Source organism: Heterocephalus glaber, unplaced genomic scaffold, assembly GCF_053883595.1.
Source record: "Heterocephalus glaber isolate CG9 unplaced genomic scaffold, H.glaber_assembly_v1.0 deba00001442, whole genome shotgun sequence".
NCBI classification, from domain to species: domain Eukaryota; kingdom Metazoa; phylum Chordata; class Mammalia; order Rodentia; family Bathyergidae; genus Heterocephalus; species Heterocephalus glaber.
This window is the reverse complement of record NW_028258296.1, coordinates 2,915,102-2,932,592: the sequence shown is the minus strand read 5'-3', so window position 1 is coordinate 2,932,592 and position 17,491 is coordinate 2,915,102. Positions and strand designations below refer to the sequence as shown.

Sequence of the window (17,491 nt, the reverse complement as noted above, 5' to 3'; positions counted from 1 at the left end):
AAGACCTTGCTTATAAAGTCTGTGATTAGAAAAATCTACTAAAGGGCCGGGGATTTAGCTCAGTGGTTTCGCCGCTTGCTGCACAAGCGCAAGGACCCGAGTTCTATCCCTGGTACCAAAAAAATCCAACAACAATGACAAAATCTACTAAGTAATTCTTCCTGTAATCCCTGCCCCCCCCCCCCGGAAGAATACTAGTGAGTTTTTGAGGAGACCTGAAGGGGAGTCAGCACCAGCAAGATGAGATTGGTCCCCAAATGTCACCCATGGCACTGATAGTGATGCAAAGCCTTCGCCACCAAAGCTAGATCAACATTGCCCTGGTCCTCTTCTCCTCTTCTATCTGTTATGGTTAAAGGAAAAAAACAAACGACAGCAACAAAAACAACCAACCAACCAAACAAAAAAACACTGAAAGATGTAAAGAGGCGTCTTGTATTTTAAAGGATTTTGAAAAAGCAAAAATTCTCCAGAGGAAGGAAATGAGGAAAGGCAACGTAGGAGCTGGGGTGTGCCTTTTAGAACAAAAAGAGAATCCAAGGATGTGACAGATGTCTCCAAATTGTATGAGAAATTACACCAGAGCTAAAACTGGATCTGGTCCGTAAATTTGTTCCTTATTGGGGATTTCAAAAATTTGAGTTAGTGGTCAGTATTAAAAAAAAAAATCAGGCTTCATGTGAGAGTTTGGTTTCCATCTTAAAAGGCCGAGTTCTGAGCGAAGGCCCAGTCCCAGTCGTGCCAGGGCTGGGGCTTCTACAGTGCCTCCCAGGTTCTGTTTTACCCACCGAACCCTGCACTGATGGGTTCCCCAGTGCAACCCTTTAGGTGGCTTCTCTGCTGATACCATTTGTTTCATGCAGGACCTTGACAGATACAAAGCCAACAGCAAAAATCATTTTGGGGTAAGGTCAGCATTCTGTCGCCCAAGGGATGGCAATCGGCACTTCCTATGACACGGTGGTGGCCCAGTCAGAAGCTTTTGAAAGTTATTAGAGAACAACTTACACACTGGGTAAATGGCTGATATATCCTGAGGACAATTAAAAAAATACCCCACAAAACAAAACATTTAACATCTACAGTCAAAAAGGTTTATGGTTCTTGACTTAGCTATAAGTTTTGGTTCATTATTGTTCTTTACTTTGTTGAAAATGCATAAAGACTGGAAGCTAAAATACATCTTAGAAACCTCTGTAGCATAAAAATAACTCTTCCAGAGAGCTCCCGACCCTAAAAAGCACTGCTCTGTTTCTTCCTTCTTTACCCCTCTCCGCATCCAATTCCCTGTAATGTTCAATTTTGGTCTGAAGCAATGGCTGAAAGACAAACTGCTTTACAACAGGTCTTCCGTGAGGGCTGGGAGAAGGCTGCTGATGGCGAGCTTCAAAACCATGGCATTCGGAATCTGGAAAACATCTGTCAGGCCCGAACCCTAAAGCACCAAGAGCAGAAAATGGTTTGTGACAAAGCAGAGCCTGGGTGTTGTCTGTACAGTTACGGCACAAGTCAAAGCTACTCAGACACAGAATTGGGCAATGCGCCCTTCGGGAAATTGCTGCAAGCCAGCTCTTCAAAGGAAATACACAAGTAATAGGCCAGGAATGCAAACGTCCAATGGAGACACATGGGTCACTGCTTTGTTATCAGTGGGTTCTTGTGTGTGAAGCTGCTTTAGGAGTAAAGATAACACTACTGCTCAGAGTTTGGGCTGTTTGGTAGAGGAGGAACCTTGCTTTGGAAGAGAAAGAGACAAAGCTAGCACCGTGGCCCCAAGATTTGATTGAGTAAAATAAAGGGCCACGGTGGGACCACGGAAATACTTGTGCCAGCAGACTCTGGCTTCCGGTGCAGATCAAGGAACAAAGAGGGCATCTCAATTAGAGGGTGGTGGAGAAAGATGCCATTTGTCATACACAGCCAAAGTAAAATGGCCAGATGGCTGCCAAAGGAGCTTGCAGGGAAACCAATGCTTCCCACAGCTCTGCCTGCAGAGCCGGGCCCAGAAGCAATGCTGGGGGCTCCAGGGAAATGGAGAGGCCCAGAGGGGTCCCGGATGTTGGCCAGAAAGAACAGCAGCAAAATGTTCTTTTCTGACTGAGCTTCCACCCAGCCTGAGGAACTTGGCTTAGAGTGGTGGCAGTGGCTAGAAGGGACAGGACGGAGGGAGAAGCGGTTCAGGCAGGACTCTGAAATGGAGCCAGCTGCAGAATGCAGGGGAGGTGGACTCGGGCTCCATTCCTGCCTGCGTCCTCGGAACTACAAGTAAGACCTTCAAGACCCGCAGGCCTGTTGCCATGCCACCCCATCCCACTGAGAACGGAGGAGGAAAAGGACACATTTCAGTTTCCCTACCAGCTTACAACTCACTTTGAGAAGAAAAACCCGCCTGTCTGCCCCTCCCTCTCTCTCTCTTCCTTCCTTCCCCCGTTTTCTTTCTCTCCACCCCCCCCTTCCCATAGTCATATCTGACACAAATCACAGTTTAAACCTCGCCCCCAGGTTTGAGTCCTGGCCATTTCTTCTTTTCTTCTTTTTTTTTTTTGGTACCAGAGATCGAACTCGGGTCCTTGCGCTTGCGCAGCAGGCAGCGAAACCACTGAGCTAAATCCCCGGCCCCCCGGCCACTTCTTATTAACCCTAAGCTACCTACCCCCTCTAAGCCTCAGTTTCCTTTTGTGGGCATCACAGAAACCTGCTCAGAGGGACCCAGAGCTCCCCATTCACGTGATAATTTGTGACCTTTCAGCATAGTTTTTAGCTCACCATCAGCACCCAATAAATGGCAGTTTCTGTTTAATGCTATTGTTATTCTAGTCTACAACTGTGTGGTGAAGAAAGGGTTTCTCCGCCCTGGCCTGCCTTCCCTTAGAGCTGAGGACTGCTGGCCAGGGTTACTCCCAGGCACAACCCATGGCCAGCCCCACCCTTGTCTGCAGACCCTGTGGAGGATGAAGAGCCGTGGTCCCACAGCCAGGAGACCTGGCTTCTGTTCGTTAACTCGATCCTGGGCTTTGGTTTCCTCACACGGTAAAACAGCACTGGAAATTCTTACACCATCTTTTATGCTTTTTGTGAGAAATGAAATGAAAAAACGAGAATCAGCTGCGCTGTGGAAGTCACAGAAGTAGGATGCCACTATGTGACTTCCTTAGAGGTGGGCTGCTGAGGGGCGGGTGAAGACGCCCTCCACAGGAGGCAGCCGACACTGATGTGCTGTCTTCTAGAACTTTCTTACCAGGGAGTTACTGCCCTCTCCACAGCATTGTTATCGATCACACATCAAGGATTCTCTCCTTCTTTAATGGACACATTTTTTGGCTTGGCTTGAAGAATTCAAGAACTGTTTTTTTCAAAATGAAATGAAAATGTTCTTTTATAAAAAAAATTCTAAGTGGTGAAAACAGCCTTGTCCTCTCTAGATTTAAATTTCACCTGAATTTATTGCTCATATAACTGGAATTAACCAGTCCTCGGAAACTGAACTGTGTCTTCTGCAGACTAATATTCAGAAATATCGGAGAGTTTCCAACTTCACTGTACTGAGGTATAAACACTATAGGGCTGTACTGAGTAACACTGTGGCAGATTCCTTCCTCAGCAGGGCAATTTTTCTCGATGTCATGTATCATATAACGGGAACCAGCGCGGTGAAACTCAGAGGTTGAGCTCATTGTCATTGTTGTATTTGTTTAAAAATCTTTAAATGAGAGGGAGCAGAATGACTGTAACAGAACATGACTGACTCTGGCTGTAGCTGTCTAGAGACAGATGAGGACTCAGGGCCCAACCCCACCCGTGATGGTCGCGGGACCTGAGGAGTCTTTGGCCCTCCTGGCCTCTGTGGACCCCTTTACTAACACCTCACTCGGCGTGGTCGTGAGTGTTTCGTGGACGTGAGTATGCCAAGCCCCGGCCCTGTGTGGCTCGGTGGGTGTGTGGTGTGCGTGACTTCACTTCCTCTGGTCTGAAGGACCTTTGGGGGCCCAGAAGCTCCTGTCCCAGAGCCGTGTGTGGTGTGAATGCTTCAGGAAGGCTGCTAACATGAAGACAGACGCCACAAAATAGCCTGAAACCCACGGCCATGGAACTGGAGCTCTTGGGCCAGGCGATCAGCATTTCTCCCAGCCTATGACTTCCCCAGTTCTGATGGGCACTTGCCCGGAAGCGGAAGTGGAAGTTACCTGAAGGACACTGGTGTTGACCAGCGTGGAGTGACCAGTGCATTTTGCCCTTTAAGGATGCACCGAGGCCTCGTCACCTGTGCTTGGAACACAGCTTCCCCAGCTCACCAGGTTGTCGCTGCAATGCCACCCTGGTCCACAGGGCCCCGCGAGGTGGTGCCCTACCACTGCCCTGCACCAGCCAATGCTGCTCCTCCTGCAGCCTGCTCCAGCCCTGGCCCTGGCCCTCCCACCTGTGCTGTGGCCGAGGACACACCGAGAACAGCCTTCCTTCTGGTTCCACTCTGTCTTCTCTGCTAGGAGGGTGCACTTGCATTGGGCCACTCCAGTGATACCTCTGGCCCTGGGGAGCTGCGTCCCTGTTATCTGCACTGCCCCAAAGGCTGTGGGCTGCAGCTACCCCCGAAGTGTGCCTGCTACCCTACCTGTGTGTTTCTGCAGACATCGCTGGAAACCACGTAAGACAAGCCAGGGCTGGCCGCCGACTCGCCCTTACGAGACTCCTGAGCGAGGGGTGAGGGGTGCAGCCCCGTGAAAGTGAGCGAGGGCTCTATTTACCGCATGCTGGGATGTCGCACAGGTCAGACTTGACGTTCTCGTCCAAGGTGAAGCACCAGGGGGCTTCCTTCTGGTTCCCGGGGTTGCGGCAGTAGGAGTGGCCTCCGCTGAGCTCCGGGAAACGGAGGGCGGTGAAGGTGTGCGTGTGGGGGTACTGGGAATTCCAGGGCTGGCACTGGCGCCCTGACCTGGTCACGCTGACCGTGCCGCGGTAGTCCACCCCCGTGCTGTTGTAGCACTTGTGATCTGAAAACACAGAGAGGCGGGTGTGTGATTAGCCTCAGGGGCCGCGGCGTCTCCCTGCCTGCTGGGCTGGGCCAGGGTCTGGGCTATGACTGCAGGGCAAGAGGTCAGGCTCCCGCTTTGGGGGCAGCCCTCGCCAAGTATTTCCGACAGTGACGGGGGAGGGATGGGAACGGGGCAGCAGCCTCCTCGGGAATGGTCCAAGGAGGCTGCAGGCCAAACTCTGCCTTCTGCTCTGATGGGTGGGAAGATCAAGAATCCAGCTGGCGAGTCCCAGAAAGTGTTTCTCGGGGCAGTGCGTTTTGGGCTCCCAGCAGGAGTCAGGATGTGTCTGCGGATGGTGCCCGAAGTGAGACACAGCCTCACTGGGCACTCGGTGACTGGGCACTCGGCTCAAAGCTCTGTGGAATCCCTGACCTGGAGGAACTGGGTCGGGGGCAGTGGTGTTATAACAATGGTAGCTGTGATGGTGCTGCACACGCGCCCTGGGAGAAACAGCTCTGAGCAGCTCAGGTGGGGCAGGGAGCGAGTACAATCGTAGGAACTGACAGAGACATGCAGACAGTTACCAGTGAGCTTAGTTCTCAGTGAAAGGGAAGCCACGAAGAGGAGAGCTCCCTCGTGTGGTGGTGGAGCAGGCAGAGGGTGGAAGAAAGCCTTCGTATATATTTATTTTAAATTTCGGTGCAATACACAATCCCTAAACTGTATTCAGGGCCTTCAAAACACCGTACAACTGCACCACTATCAGGTCTTACAGTCTTCGCTTGGCCCAAGAGGAAACCCAGTATCTATATTAAGTAGTCACTCCCATCAGCCCAGCCCCAACCCTGCTCTGTCTCAGTGGGTTTGTCTTTTCGAAGATTTCACAGACTTGGAATCTTATAGTGCTGGCTGCTTCTTCCACTTAGTATAAAGCCTTCAGGACTCCCCAGGTGGCAGCATGTATCTGTATTCCATTCATTTTCATGGGCAAATAATATTCCATGGTATGGATATACCACATTTTTTGTTTTTGGTACCAGGGATCTGTGCTTGCAAGACAGGCAGTGGAACGACTGAGCTAAATCCCTGACCCTACCATGCTTTGTTTACCTGTTCCTGCACTGCTGGGCATCTGAGTTGTTTTAACCTTTCGGCAATTGTTAATAGTGCCATTCTGAACACTCTTTGATGATGTTTTATTCTAGTGCCTGTTTTCAATTCTTTTGACTATATACCTAGGGCAGAACTGCTGGGTCATATGGGAATTCTATCTAAGTTGTTGAGAAACCCAACCCTACACTTCAAATTGTCTTCATGAAGCTTCTTAATGTATCTGGACACCAAGAACGGAGTGTGGCACACAGCCCACCGGAAGGGGGTCATAGACGACCCATGCGCCCAGTGTGATGACGACATCGAGCGATGCCCCTTGGCACTTTGCCATGGGCTCACCAACCCTGGAGGCCACTGGAAGGTCAGGGCCATCACGTACTTTTGTTGATAGGATCCGCCATGGGAATGCCGATGCGGATGCAGTGTGCGGCCTCCGGGCTCTCTGGCTGCGGGAGGTCTTCACAGTTGGGCAGCTTCAGCCTCATGAGAATCATGGGGTTAGATCTCGCGAATATGTACTCCGTCTGACACAGCACGTTCTCCAGGATTTCACATTCGTCTCGGCACAAGTCTCGGGGCTTCGGGACAGCTGAGGTTTCATCACAGTAGGGGAAGGCGTAGTGGCACAGGGAGGGGATGGCGAACTGGGAACACTTGTCAGATAAGTGGCTGGAGGTGCCAATCATGGTGAAAGCCGCTGGAAGATAAGCACAGGGATTAGCTGGTTGCGATTCTACTTTCCCAGCTGTGGATCTGTGGATCGGCTATCTTCAAACTGGGAGGAATCTGCCGCCCCAGGCATAAGGGCCCAGGGAGGAGATTTGTTTCAGATGTCTAAGCAGCTAGCTTTCACTGGCTCAAAAAAATCATTTTGACTACAAAGTTAAAAAAAACAGGATAATATTACATATGTACCGTTTCCTAATAAAATAATTAATTAGGTTAAAGCACAATCTATTTTTCATGTTTTACTACAAAGCGCTGGAACTCTGTGTTTCATCCAGCCCTTTTATTAGTTTTGTGAGGCCCAGGAGGCTGTGCTGCAGCTCAGGGCAGAAGTGCTGTGTTGGCGCAGCCTGGCCGGGGGCAGCGGGCCGCAGGACCCTGGGAACCTGCCGTGCTACTCTGGGGCTGAACACTGGCTCCTCCGTCTTCTGAAAATGAGGCAGCCCACTTAGAGCTTCTCACACGGCCCAGTTCAGTGTCCGTACAAACAGCACTGGCCTCCCAAGGCAGCCCTGAGCTTGTGGGTCCAACATTTCCCAGCATGCTGCCTGGGGCAGCAATCCTACAGAATATTAGGTATATAATACTTACACCACATGAAGGATTGTACCCAAACCAGCTTGGGAAATGCTGGTGAAACAGATTAAATAATACATAAGTAGCAACATTTCCTAGTAAGCGGATGTCCCGTGACAGGATTATTGTAAACGGTTACCAACACTTACATCAGGACCTCTATTTACTTAGCTGAATGAATGTTAAAATGTTCTTCGATTAGGTTGAAAAGTGCTGTCAACAACTCCTCCCTACTAGACTGTGTCTGCACTTTGACAGTTCAGAGCCTTCCTCTTCCTTTTGAAAGCCTGGTGGCTTAGCCAATGTTTATCCCAACATTCTGCAAGTTGCTTCTCAGGGAAACAGCTCCCTAGGCCCTGTCGGCTCTACGACCCTGCTGGGGCCCCAACTGCTGTGCTTTTGCTGCTCTGTGTCCCTGCCTTGGTTTGTCCTCACCTCTATTAAATTCTCGAGTCACCAGCTATGCTACAAGACAACAGATGACTGTGAGACAAGCATGGGCCGAGAGATACGGTGGTTATCTGAAATGCAGACCGAAGTGGGTACTCTCTACTCGCACATGCTGCACCTGGCAACCTTACTGGAACTTCTCCAGATCTATGACATTCTACAGGGCTGCACAGGGCACGTGCCCAGGGCCCCAGGACCACGCTCAGTAAGGGCCACGTGACTGCTGTCACCCCACGCCCACGTGGCCTGCACTACCACACTCGTGTGTGCCACAGAGGGCCTCGCTGTTAGGCATCTACCAAGAGAAAATTACATTTTGATTAGGAAAAACAAAGGGTACAGCGCTGAAAGGTCGAGCAGGCCGCGCATCTCCCAGAGGGGGAAGTGATTTCCATGCCCAGCAAGCACTTTCTCGGGGGTCGCTGTGGCTCTGCTGGGGATTAGAATTCAGTGTGTGAAAAGGGGCTGAGGATTTAGCTCAGTGGTTTTGCTGCCTGCTGCGCAAGCTCAAGGACCCGAGTTCGATCTCCAGTACCAAAAAAAAAAAACAAAAAGAATTCAGTGTGTGGCTCCTGAACAGCAAGCCCTGCGAGGGCAGAGGCGACCTGGCTTATTTACCAGGGCCTCCCGGGGCCAGGCCATGCTAAAAGCACTCAAAATTATTTATTGAGTGTTTGAGTGAATGTGCGATTTCTCAAAGCTTCCTTTTCCTCTCAGAGCAACCTCCAGTAAATTACTTTAATGTAAATTCCAGAGCGTAGAGATCACGTCTTTGCATCTTTACGGTCCTGCTCCCGGCCCCCCGCCCAGCCTAACCGTCCGCGTCCATAAAGCTTTGGTGAGCATGAGTTATTCCAAGAAACATCGCCCCGCTGAGGTCACCTACCTGTGATCTGATTTTCTATTTCCCCCTGCATGTGCAGAGACTCCATGTAGACCGTGCGGTTGCCGATGAACCTCGCGCAAGCAATGCCTCTGTATGGCTGGCAGAACCCGTCTTCCTCAAACTCATCCCTGAAGACAGAGCAGAGCCGTTAGCAAACTCAGGGTGCGCGACGCCCCCACGGGGCACTAGGGGGCGCAGTCGGGCACCGAATCCCAAAGAGGAACCAGGCTTTTGCTCAGCTCCCATACGGCTCAAAACATCTGCTGGTCACATTGGCCTAGTTTTCTGCACCCCCAGAAAACCATCCTGAAGCACAAAATCATCCTTAAGTACAGGAGAAAATGCTTTTATTTTCGCAGCTGGTGGTGGGCTAGAAGATGATGTAATTACAAGGGTAAAGAGGAAATGAGTTGGAAATCTGGACATATGTGCTGCAGTTTTTTGTTTTTTAAGCACAGATTATTTCTGCTTCATTTGCTGCGAGGGCGTGGGCGCATCAGCCACAAGATCCACTCCAAGAGGATCCACAGGGTGGGAAGGAAACCGGGGCCACCATGCACAGTGGCTCGTCACAGATTGAGACCTGCTCTCTGTACTCTGAAGAAAGGCAAGCTGCAGACCAGACTCCGGATGAGTCACTAAATCCACGGCTATCACAAGAAAATACCCATGGAAATCACACCCTCATGGTCCCCTAGCATTTTCAAAAAAGTCTTATTAACATTTTACCACCTGAAAATTATTGTATTAAACAAAAGAGGGACACAGATTTTATCTTGAAGACAAGGGGACACTAGAAAGAGACACTATTCATGGCAGTGTGGCGAGTGACAGGGCTGGAGATCAGGAGCCAAGGTGACAGATGCAGCTTGGAAGGACAGAGGGCATGACCTCCCCGGAGCATCCGATGGCCTGGGACAGGGCGCAGACATCTGCCCCATGCCACACCCGAGGCTGCCCCCGGTGGCCATGGCCGTGCTGGGTGCCCCAGCGATGCTTCTGTTCTGCTCTCCTGTCTGCTGTCCACACACCAGCTCCACCCAATACCACTACCCTTTCGGGTTGCTTTGCACCTAAAAGTCTGGAGAATGAGCCAGTTTTCTTACCCATATGATGGGACTGTCCTTTGTACCCTACAGGTGCAAGCCACAACAATCCTGGCAAGTGAGGTGAAAGCTTTTTAGACTGCAAAGCTGGCACGTGCTGGCTACTGAAGTCTCTACAATGATCGAAGAGGATACGCACGGAAGAGACAGACATTTACTGGTACCTACCCTGAAAGGCGGGCTGTTGTCAGGGCCACAGTGCTGGACTTCCCCACCTGGGGCTCAGTGAGCATTGGGGTCTAGAAAACCTGCCCATTGTCTGCCAATTTCTATTCCCTAATCTCTGAACCAGTCATTTGGAAGGTGGGGATGGAAGTGTCTCCGTTTTAGTCTCCAAAATAGTCTGCATCACAGAGCTCTTAAAAACATAACCTTTAAGTATATACACAACTAAATACATCACATACCTGACATGAAGACATTGAGATTTTAATGTTGTCCAATCCTACAAGTACTCCATATGTTTACTTTCATAAATCCTAGAGTAATGCTGAAGTCTTTTTGGCTTAAATTTTACTTGGGTTATAAAATTAACCCAACTTTTATTGGGTGACTAATACCAGAAACCTATGGGGAAAATGAAGGTTCTCCATGACCTAGGTTTCGATGCTGGAAACCTCAGTATGGGGACCAAAATCCGCCCCCACGGCGCCCCCTGCTATTACAGACCCGGCTCTTCTATCCCCTGCATTAGTAGAGGCCCCGATGTTTTAGGTGTCATTATGAGAACCCTTTCTCTTCCCCTCCATTAAACCCACAAGGGCTGGATTTATATCTCCTGGGAGGATGAAACCCTGGAATTACCCCCAGATATAAATCCCCGACCTACTGGGAGTCCCCATATTTTATGTGTCAGGCTTAGGCTAAACTTCTTACCACTTTTCCCATTCAGGACTTTTCTTCTAAGACTCTGAAACTGTTTCATCCCAGAATAAAATGGAATGCAATTCCTTGGCCGCCCATTTCTTACCAAGGGCTTAGAGCTGCAGGTGTACTGGATGTCTGACTCTGCCCAGAATTCCTGCTATTCTGATTCCCCTCCTGGGCACAGATGTTTTAAACAATGAAAAACAAAAAACACCCCGTGTGCAATATGATCTGCGAGGGAGTAGCTGTCATCCCAGCTGCAGCTAAGAATCTTCTCGGGAAGCTGGGAAAACACCAGTGCTCGGCCCTGCGTGGGCCTGGGAAATCACACTTGGGAGACAGGGCTTAGAGATTCCTGCTTTTGAAAAATGATGATGATGCAGACAGCACTCAAATAACTGGAGAGCTTCTGTCTGCTGCCTTGTGCTGGGTGCTTCCCTTAAAGCAGCCCCTGATGAGCATCCTAGTCCTTACTTTACAGAGGGGAACACTCCAGTCCCTAGACATTAGGTAACTTGCTGAAGTTCACAAAGCCAGTGAGTGGTGGAGGTAGGATTTAAACTAAAAAGTCAAGCTCAGGACACTCTGCCATGTTACACCATCTTAGTGGTTTTGCTTGTTTGTTTGTTTTGTGGCCCTGGGGATTGAGCCAAGAGACTTCACACTAAACTACATCACCAGCCCCTTAAAAAAACAACTTTTATTTGAAAAACTTGAGACAGACTCTGGCTAAGTTGCTAAATTGCCCAGTCTGGGATCAAATTCATGTCCTCCTGCCTCAGCTTCCCAGAGTGCTGGGATTACAGGTGTGCATGCCACACCCAGCTCACCATGTTGTTAGTTAAAACAACAACAACAACATGGCTCATTCTTTGGACTTTTAACTGCAGACATGTAACCATGTTCTGTTCAAGGGTGTCTTTGATTAATGCAGCCTGGTCATAAATGAGAGACTTTATAAGGAGCCTCTGTTCTGTCCCAGCACTGATGAATTTTGTGCTCTTATAAAGAAGCTGTCACATTACGTCGCAGCAACCAGTCTTATACAGAAGGTGAAGGTGTAACCATTCTCATCCTGCAGCTGAGAAAACCAAGGGCCAGAAAGTGTAAAACAGTTGTTCAACGTTTACACCGCAAGTAGGAGAGCTGCATCCTGTCTTTCAGGCTGCCTTTGACTGTGCTACCCAGCTTTCCTTCTTTCCCACAGTTAGGCCAGGAGGTCTGCGTCTCTCAGGAGGCTTTTTCTGCAGAGAATCGCCGCTGCCCCCTGGGTGTGGAAAAGCGTTCTAACATACAGTCACCGCCACCTTTCATTCTCCATTTCCCCACTGGCTTCGGCCAGACCTTCCTGAGGGTTTCAGATTTCAGACTCATCTGCCCAGGGCTCTGAGCAGTGCCACTCGCTGACCCCAGAACTGGAGCAGACCTGCAGACAGCCGGGCCGGGTCTCTGTGTGGACCAGCTCCACATCAGGATGTCCTCCAAGTGGAAACCTGCTGTCTTCCTTGCTGTGGTTTGGAGAACTGAAACCTCCAAAGCTGTGATCCAAAAGTAACCTTTCTTCTTTTTCAAGTCTGGCATCTCAGGCGTTTTGTTATAGTAACTGGAAAGCTGACTAATACAATGCCCACTGGAATAATAAAGGGCTTGGCTAGAGCCAGTAGACTTACTCAGCTGAACTGATTCATGCTGATGAATTTGGCCCTGAAAATTTTTCTTTAGGGGTGATAAGACCAACTTAAGATGCATGGTTCTCTTGAGTAGGAAGAGAAAAGTTACAGTGGGAAGACAACAGGTTTTGCTAATGTAACACCTCACTTAAACTGAAGGGTTAAAAAACAGGCACCCAAACAAATAACTGTCCACAAACATTCATAGCCACATTATTCACCAGAGCTAAAAATGGGCTATTATTCAACCATAAAAAAATATGAAGTACTGAAATGTGCTCGAGTGTGAGAGAACCTCAAGAACATTATGCTACATGCCATAAGCTGGACACAGAAAGCCCCACATATTGCTTGAGTCCATCCACGGGGAATATTCAGGCAATTCCACAGAGAAAGGAAGCAGACTGGTGTGTGCCCAGGATTGGGGAGGGAGGAACAGGAAGTGACCGCGTCATGGGAGAAGTGAGTGTTTTACAGCACTGCGGACAAACTCACTTTGAGGCAAGTGTTCACTTTTAAATGGCTAGTGTTGTTATGTGAATTTTACCTAAAAAAAAAAAATTCTCATCTGTACTCAAGGGCTGGGGTGGAGGGAGCTGGCTTGGGAGAGGTGGTGGTTTGTCCCCTGGCTCAGGCCTGGGGAGGGGTTTGGGGTGGCTGGTTAGGCTGCTCCCCAGAAATGAATGAACCTAAGCCCTGGCAGCCTGCAGAGAATCGGCTGGTGTCTGTGTCTGGATGCTCGAGGCTCTTCAAGTGGCCACAGGCCAGGGAGCTGGGGACAGAGTGCAGTGAGCCCAGGGATGCTGCCCTGGCCTCTCACAACACAGCCTGGAGCCCAGTGTCCCGAGCCTGCCCCGCAAGTGCCCAGCCAAGTGTGGGTTATTTACTCTTGTGGGCAGTGACTTCTGTTAATTTCCCACGCTTTCCCCAAAGACATCATGGCCTTAAGTGGTTGGGAAGGATCCCTTTTTAGGGTTTATGAATCAGGCCCCCTATGTGCCAATCTGGTTAAAAGCAAAGCCACATAACGACTCTGGAAACCTCATGCAAGGTGTGAAGGCTCCTGCCTCAGAAATGGGTTCTCCCATAGGAGGCACGATTAGAGCCCTTAGAGGTGAAAATCAGCTATTGCAAAGGCAGAGAACAGATAGGTGGGATTGTACCAAACTAAAACGCTTCAGCCCAGCAACAGAAACAACGGACAGAGTGAAGAGACAACCTGCACAATGGGAGAAAATCTTTGTAAACTATTTTCCCAACAAGGAATTAATATCCAGAATAGACGAGCCCTCACTCCCCAGGAAAAAAACAAATAATCTGATTTTAAAAACAGGCAAATGATATGAAAGGATATTTCTCAAAAAGGACATATAAAGGGCTAATAAGCATGTGAAAAAATGCTCACCATTGTTAACTATCAGGGAAATGCAACTCAAAACTACAGTAAGACACTGCCTCAGCCCAGGATTAGGATAGGAATCATCAAAAAGACAAAAATAACAAATGCCAGTGAGGACGCAGAGAAAGGAGAATTCTCATACACTGTTGGTGGGGACATAACTTAGTACCATGAAAACATTCCAGACATTATGGAGACAGTTTGAGGGTCATTCGATAAACTAAAGACAGAAATCCCACACGATCCAGAAATCCCACAACGGGTACATATCCACAGGAAAGGAAAACACCGTGTCAAAGAGGTACCTGCAGGCCCATGTTCATTGTAGCATGATTCCCAGTAGCCACAGATAGAATCTAAGAGTCCAATGACAGATGAATAGATGAAGAAAATGTGAGACACAGAGTCTGCAACAAAATGTATACACACTTCAGGAAAAGAAAAACTTGGTTATTTTAATACTAAATTTACTGCGACATCATGAGATGAATACAAGTTACCTTAGGCCTCTAAAATTATAAGAGGCCCTCAGTAGTGGCCATGAGCTCCCAGACGTTTATTAGTTTTTCTCTTCCTCAAGTGCACATACATTTTTGGGGGGCAGACTCTGTATATACGATGGAACATTATTCAGCCATAAAAAGAATGAAATCCTGTCATTTGTGGCAACATGGACATAATATGAAGTAAAATAAGCCAGGCATACAGCACGCTCTGACGCACACATGGAAGGCAAACAAGTTGATCTCAAAGAAACTGAAAGCAGGGGTTACCAAAGAACTGGAAAGGGCAGGGGGTAGGGCAGAGCAGGACAAGAAAAGTTAGTGGTTGGGTAAAAAGATACAATTATATAGGAGAAATAAGTTCTGGTGTTCTATGCACAGTAAGGTGACTATAATTAACAATAATTTATTGTGTAATTCAAATGAGCTAGAAGGAAGGATTTGGAATATTCCCCACACAAAGAAATGATAAATACTTGATCTGCTAATTGCCTTGATTTGATCATTACAAGTTGTACACATTTACTGAAATAACACAACATTATTTCATAAACATGTACAATTATTATATAGCTATTAAAATAATTTGTTTTTTTGGTACCGGGGATCGAACTTCGGTCCTTGCGCTTGCGCAGCAGGCAGAGAAACCACTGAGCTAAATCCCCGGCCCTATTAAAATAATTTTTAAAGGGAGATACGTGATAGAATTAAGTGTGCAGGTAAAGGAAGCAGACTTATTCCGCTAGAGATAGAAGGTCAGAGGGCCGGACAGCATAAGAGCAGATTACAACCAGATGTGATCTCGGAAATGACCACCCAGCCCAGGACCTGTCCTTCCCGACCCCAACAGGACTTGGAGGCTGGACGCAGCCTGGGTTACCGGCCATCAGGGCGGGGATGAGGGGATGGGGCGTCCTTTAAGTCTTTCAGCTGTGCACGCGGGGGGAGCGGGGGGCTGTGGGGTGCACCTCAAGCAGCCTCCGGCTCAGGCTGGCATGGCCAGAAGACCCCAGGGAAACGCATGATTCTAAGGCACGGTACTACTCGCCACAGACCAGGCCGCAGTGGGCACAAAGCGGGTACTGGGTTAACATCCTTGACCTTGAGGTCAATTTTCAAAGCAGGGAGATGCAGGCAGGTCAGCCCAGAGGGCTCGGCCTCATGGGGACATCTCTCAGGCCGAGAATCCAGTTAACCCGGCCGGCGTCCCTTCGTCTGCGGTCGGAAAGCCTTTGTGAGCACTGGCAATCCAAGCCGCCGTGTCACATGCCACTCGTGGTTCCCACAACCGGACACACACGGCTGCTCACACTGAGTCCCCTGGCCGAGGAGAACTCGCTCGGCCTCACCCCACTCCTCTGCTTCACAAAATTAAATCAAATTGTGAGGTATTTTCCCCCCCTTGGCCATGAACCTCTAACACAAACAGATGAATACCGTTCTGTCCGGGTTTCCAGAGCCGCAGAGAATGGCTTCTTGTGTCCGGCTCGGCGCTGCAAAGGCCCTGGCTCTGCTCCGGTGGAGCCTGGGACACCCGAAGGCCTCAGCTGACTTGGGAAAGAGCAGAATCGCCCAGGCTTGGATCACCAATGTGATCTGAAGGGAAATTGTGCATGTAATATATTTTATTCCTATTTAAAAACGCGTTTGGAATAAGATCACACCAGATTCAGCACTGTATTTACATTAAGAAAGATTGGTTATGAAAAAAAGGCTTCGTGATTTCTGCCCTTGCCAATTTCCTGAGGTTTTCGTGGTGGGGTGGCCTCGGCCTCCTATGACTGCCTTAGCTGTTTGGACTTGTCCTGCAGTAAAGCCCCTCGTTTGCCCCAAGGTTAGGCCATAGCTGGAAATGTACAGGTGACAGCTGGTTCTCCAGGGAGCAGGCATTCAAGCAATCCCTGGAATTTGCCCGGGACTTTGGAATACTATGGAATTCACACAGACCAACCCGGGGAGATTTTCTACCACAGACGTTATTAGGATTGCTTTGATTTTCTTTCTATTTTCCTTTTATTCCTTTGGCCATGGATGGAAAAAAGAGGAATTTGGTGGAGAGTGGCAACTGGAATCTTGGGGCTGCTTGGGAGAGTTTTAATTTCATTTCAGTGCTCAGAAGCGGGTGAAACCCAATCCCCAGTTCTCGCTTTCTGCGTCATCTCAGCCTTGCCTCCCTCTCCAGTGGATCTGCGGACTCCTGGGCTCTGCATGCAGGAGGTGGGTTGGGGGCACCTCCTCTCGACACTTAGTCCCCGGGGCGAGATAGAGGGGCATCATGTAGGGCGCCTTACAAACTGAAAAGTGCAGGTGTTGAGATTTCCACGAATGCCAGGGCTGGCCGGGTGCTGCCTGGATGGGTGTTGAGCAGAGAAGCAGCACCTGTTAGACAGGGGCCTGGGGACAGAGCCAGGAGCCGCTGGGTAGGACTAGGGCTGCTTAGGAGGACTTGAAAGCAGGCACCGCAGAGGACGGGAGGCCACACACCGGCAGCGTCCAGGCACCAGCGACGGAGCCCCTGCTCTCAGTCCAGTGGGGGGCGTGGGAAGCAGCCAGCCCCTGCCCTTCCCCTCTCCCTTCTCCTCTTTCCTATCCTCCTCCTCTTCAGCCACAGGTTCCTGAAGCCCAGTGCTGAGAAGTCACAGGGGGGCATCTGCTGGAGCCTAGGCAGGCAGGCTCCTTCCCGGACAGCCAACGGCTTGGAGGAGGAACAGTGCAGCAGGCGGCAGGGCAGGGTGCCGGCTGGGAGGGTGGCCCCAAGGGCATCGGGGCTTGGGCATCTGGGGGAATGGAGACACCAGCATCCCACTGCCTTCTTCATGGGCTCATCTTGCTTTCAAATTCTGCTTACGTCTTTTTAACACAGTCTTATTTTACATTTGCTGTTTGAAAATTATAACCAAAACTCTGGGGGATGGATTGTGCCCCGAAGACAAAGGCTCCAGAGGGTGGCGGGATTCATCAGAGTGGTCAGGAGAGCCTGGGTCTCGGGCTGGAGACCAGGGTCCAAGATGTCAGGCTCTGCTCTGAGGGACACAGGCTGGCAGCTCCCACAGGGCCGGTGGTGACACAAGGCAGGGTGGAATTTCTCAGTGTTTTGACGGAGAGAGGAGTCTGCTTTGGGTGGCAGAGGGGAGTCAGGGCCGCTGGCGGGGCCGTGTGGAGGGGCCTGAAGCTGCAGCCTGGCCTCTCCACTCCTCACAGCTATTCACTTTGGGCAGGAGTTTG

The 17,491-nt window shown here is 49.7% G+C and overlaps 1 protein-coding gene across 5 annotated transcripts in view; it reads right to left on the bottom strand.

The window, feature by feature from the left end:
* The window catches only part of Ror1 (ROR family WNT receptor 1), a 302,418-nt gene that overhangs the window by 22,482 nt on the left and 262,445 nt on the right, over nucleotides 1-17,491 (bottom strand). For all 5 annotated transcript variants that reach the window (XM_021255603.2, XM_087212843.1, XM_087212844.1 and 2 more), the window contains 3 exons: nucleotides 8,722-8,849; nucleotides 6,463-6,780; nucleotides 4,743-4,988 (listed from right to left, as the gene is read on the bottom strand). In XM_021255603.2, the coding sequence (XP_021111262.1) occupies nucleotides 4,743-4,988; nucleotides 6,463-6,780; nucleotides 8,722-8,849 (692 nt within the window). The remainder of the gene's footprint in view (nucleotides 1-4,742; nucleotides 4,989-6,462; nucleotides 6,781-8,721; nucleotides 8,850-17,491) is intronic.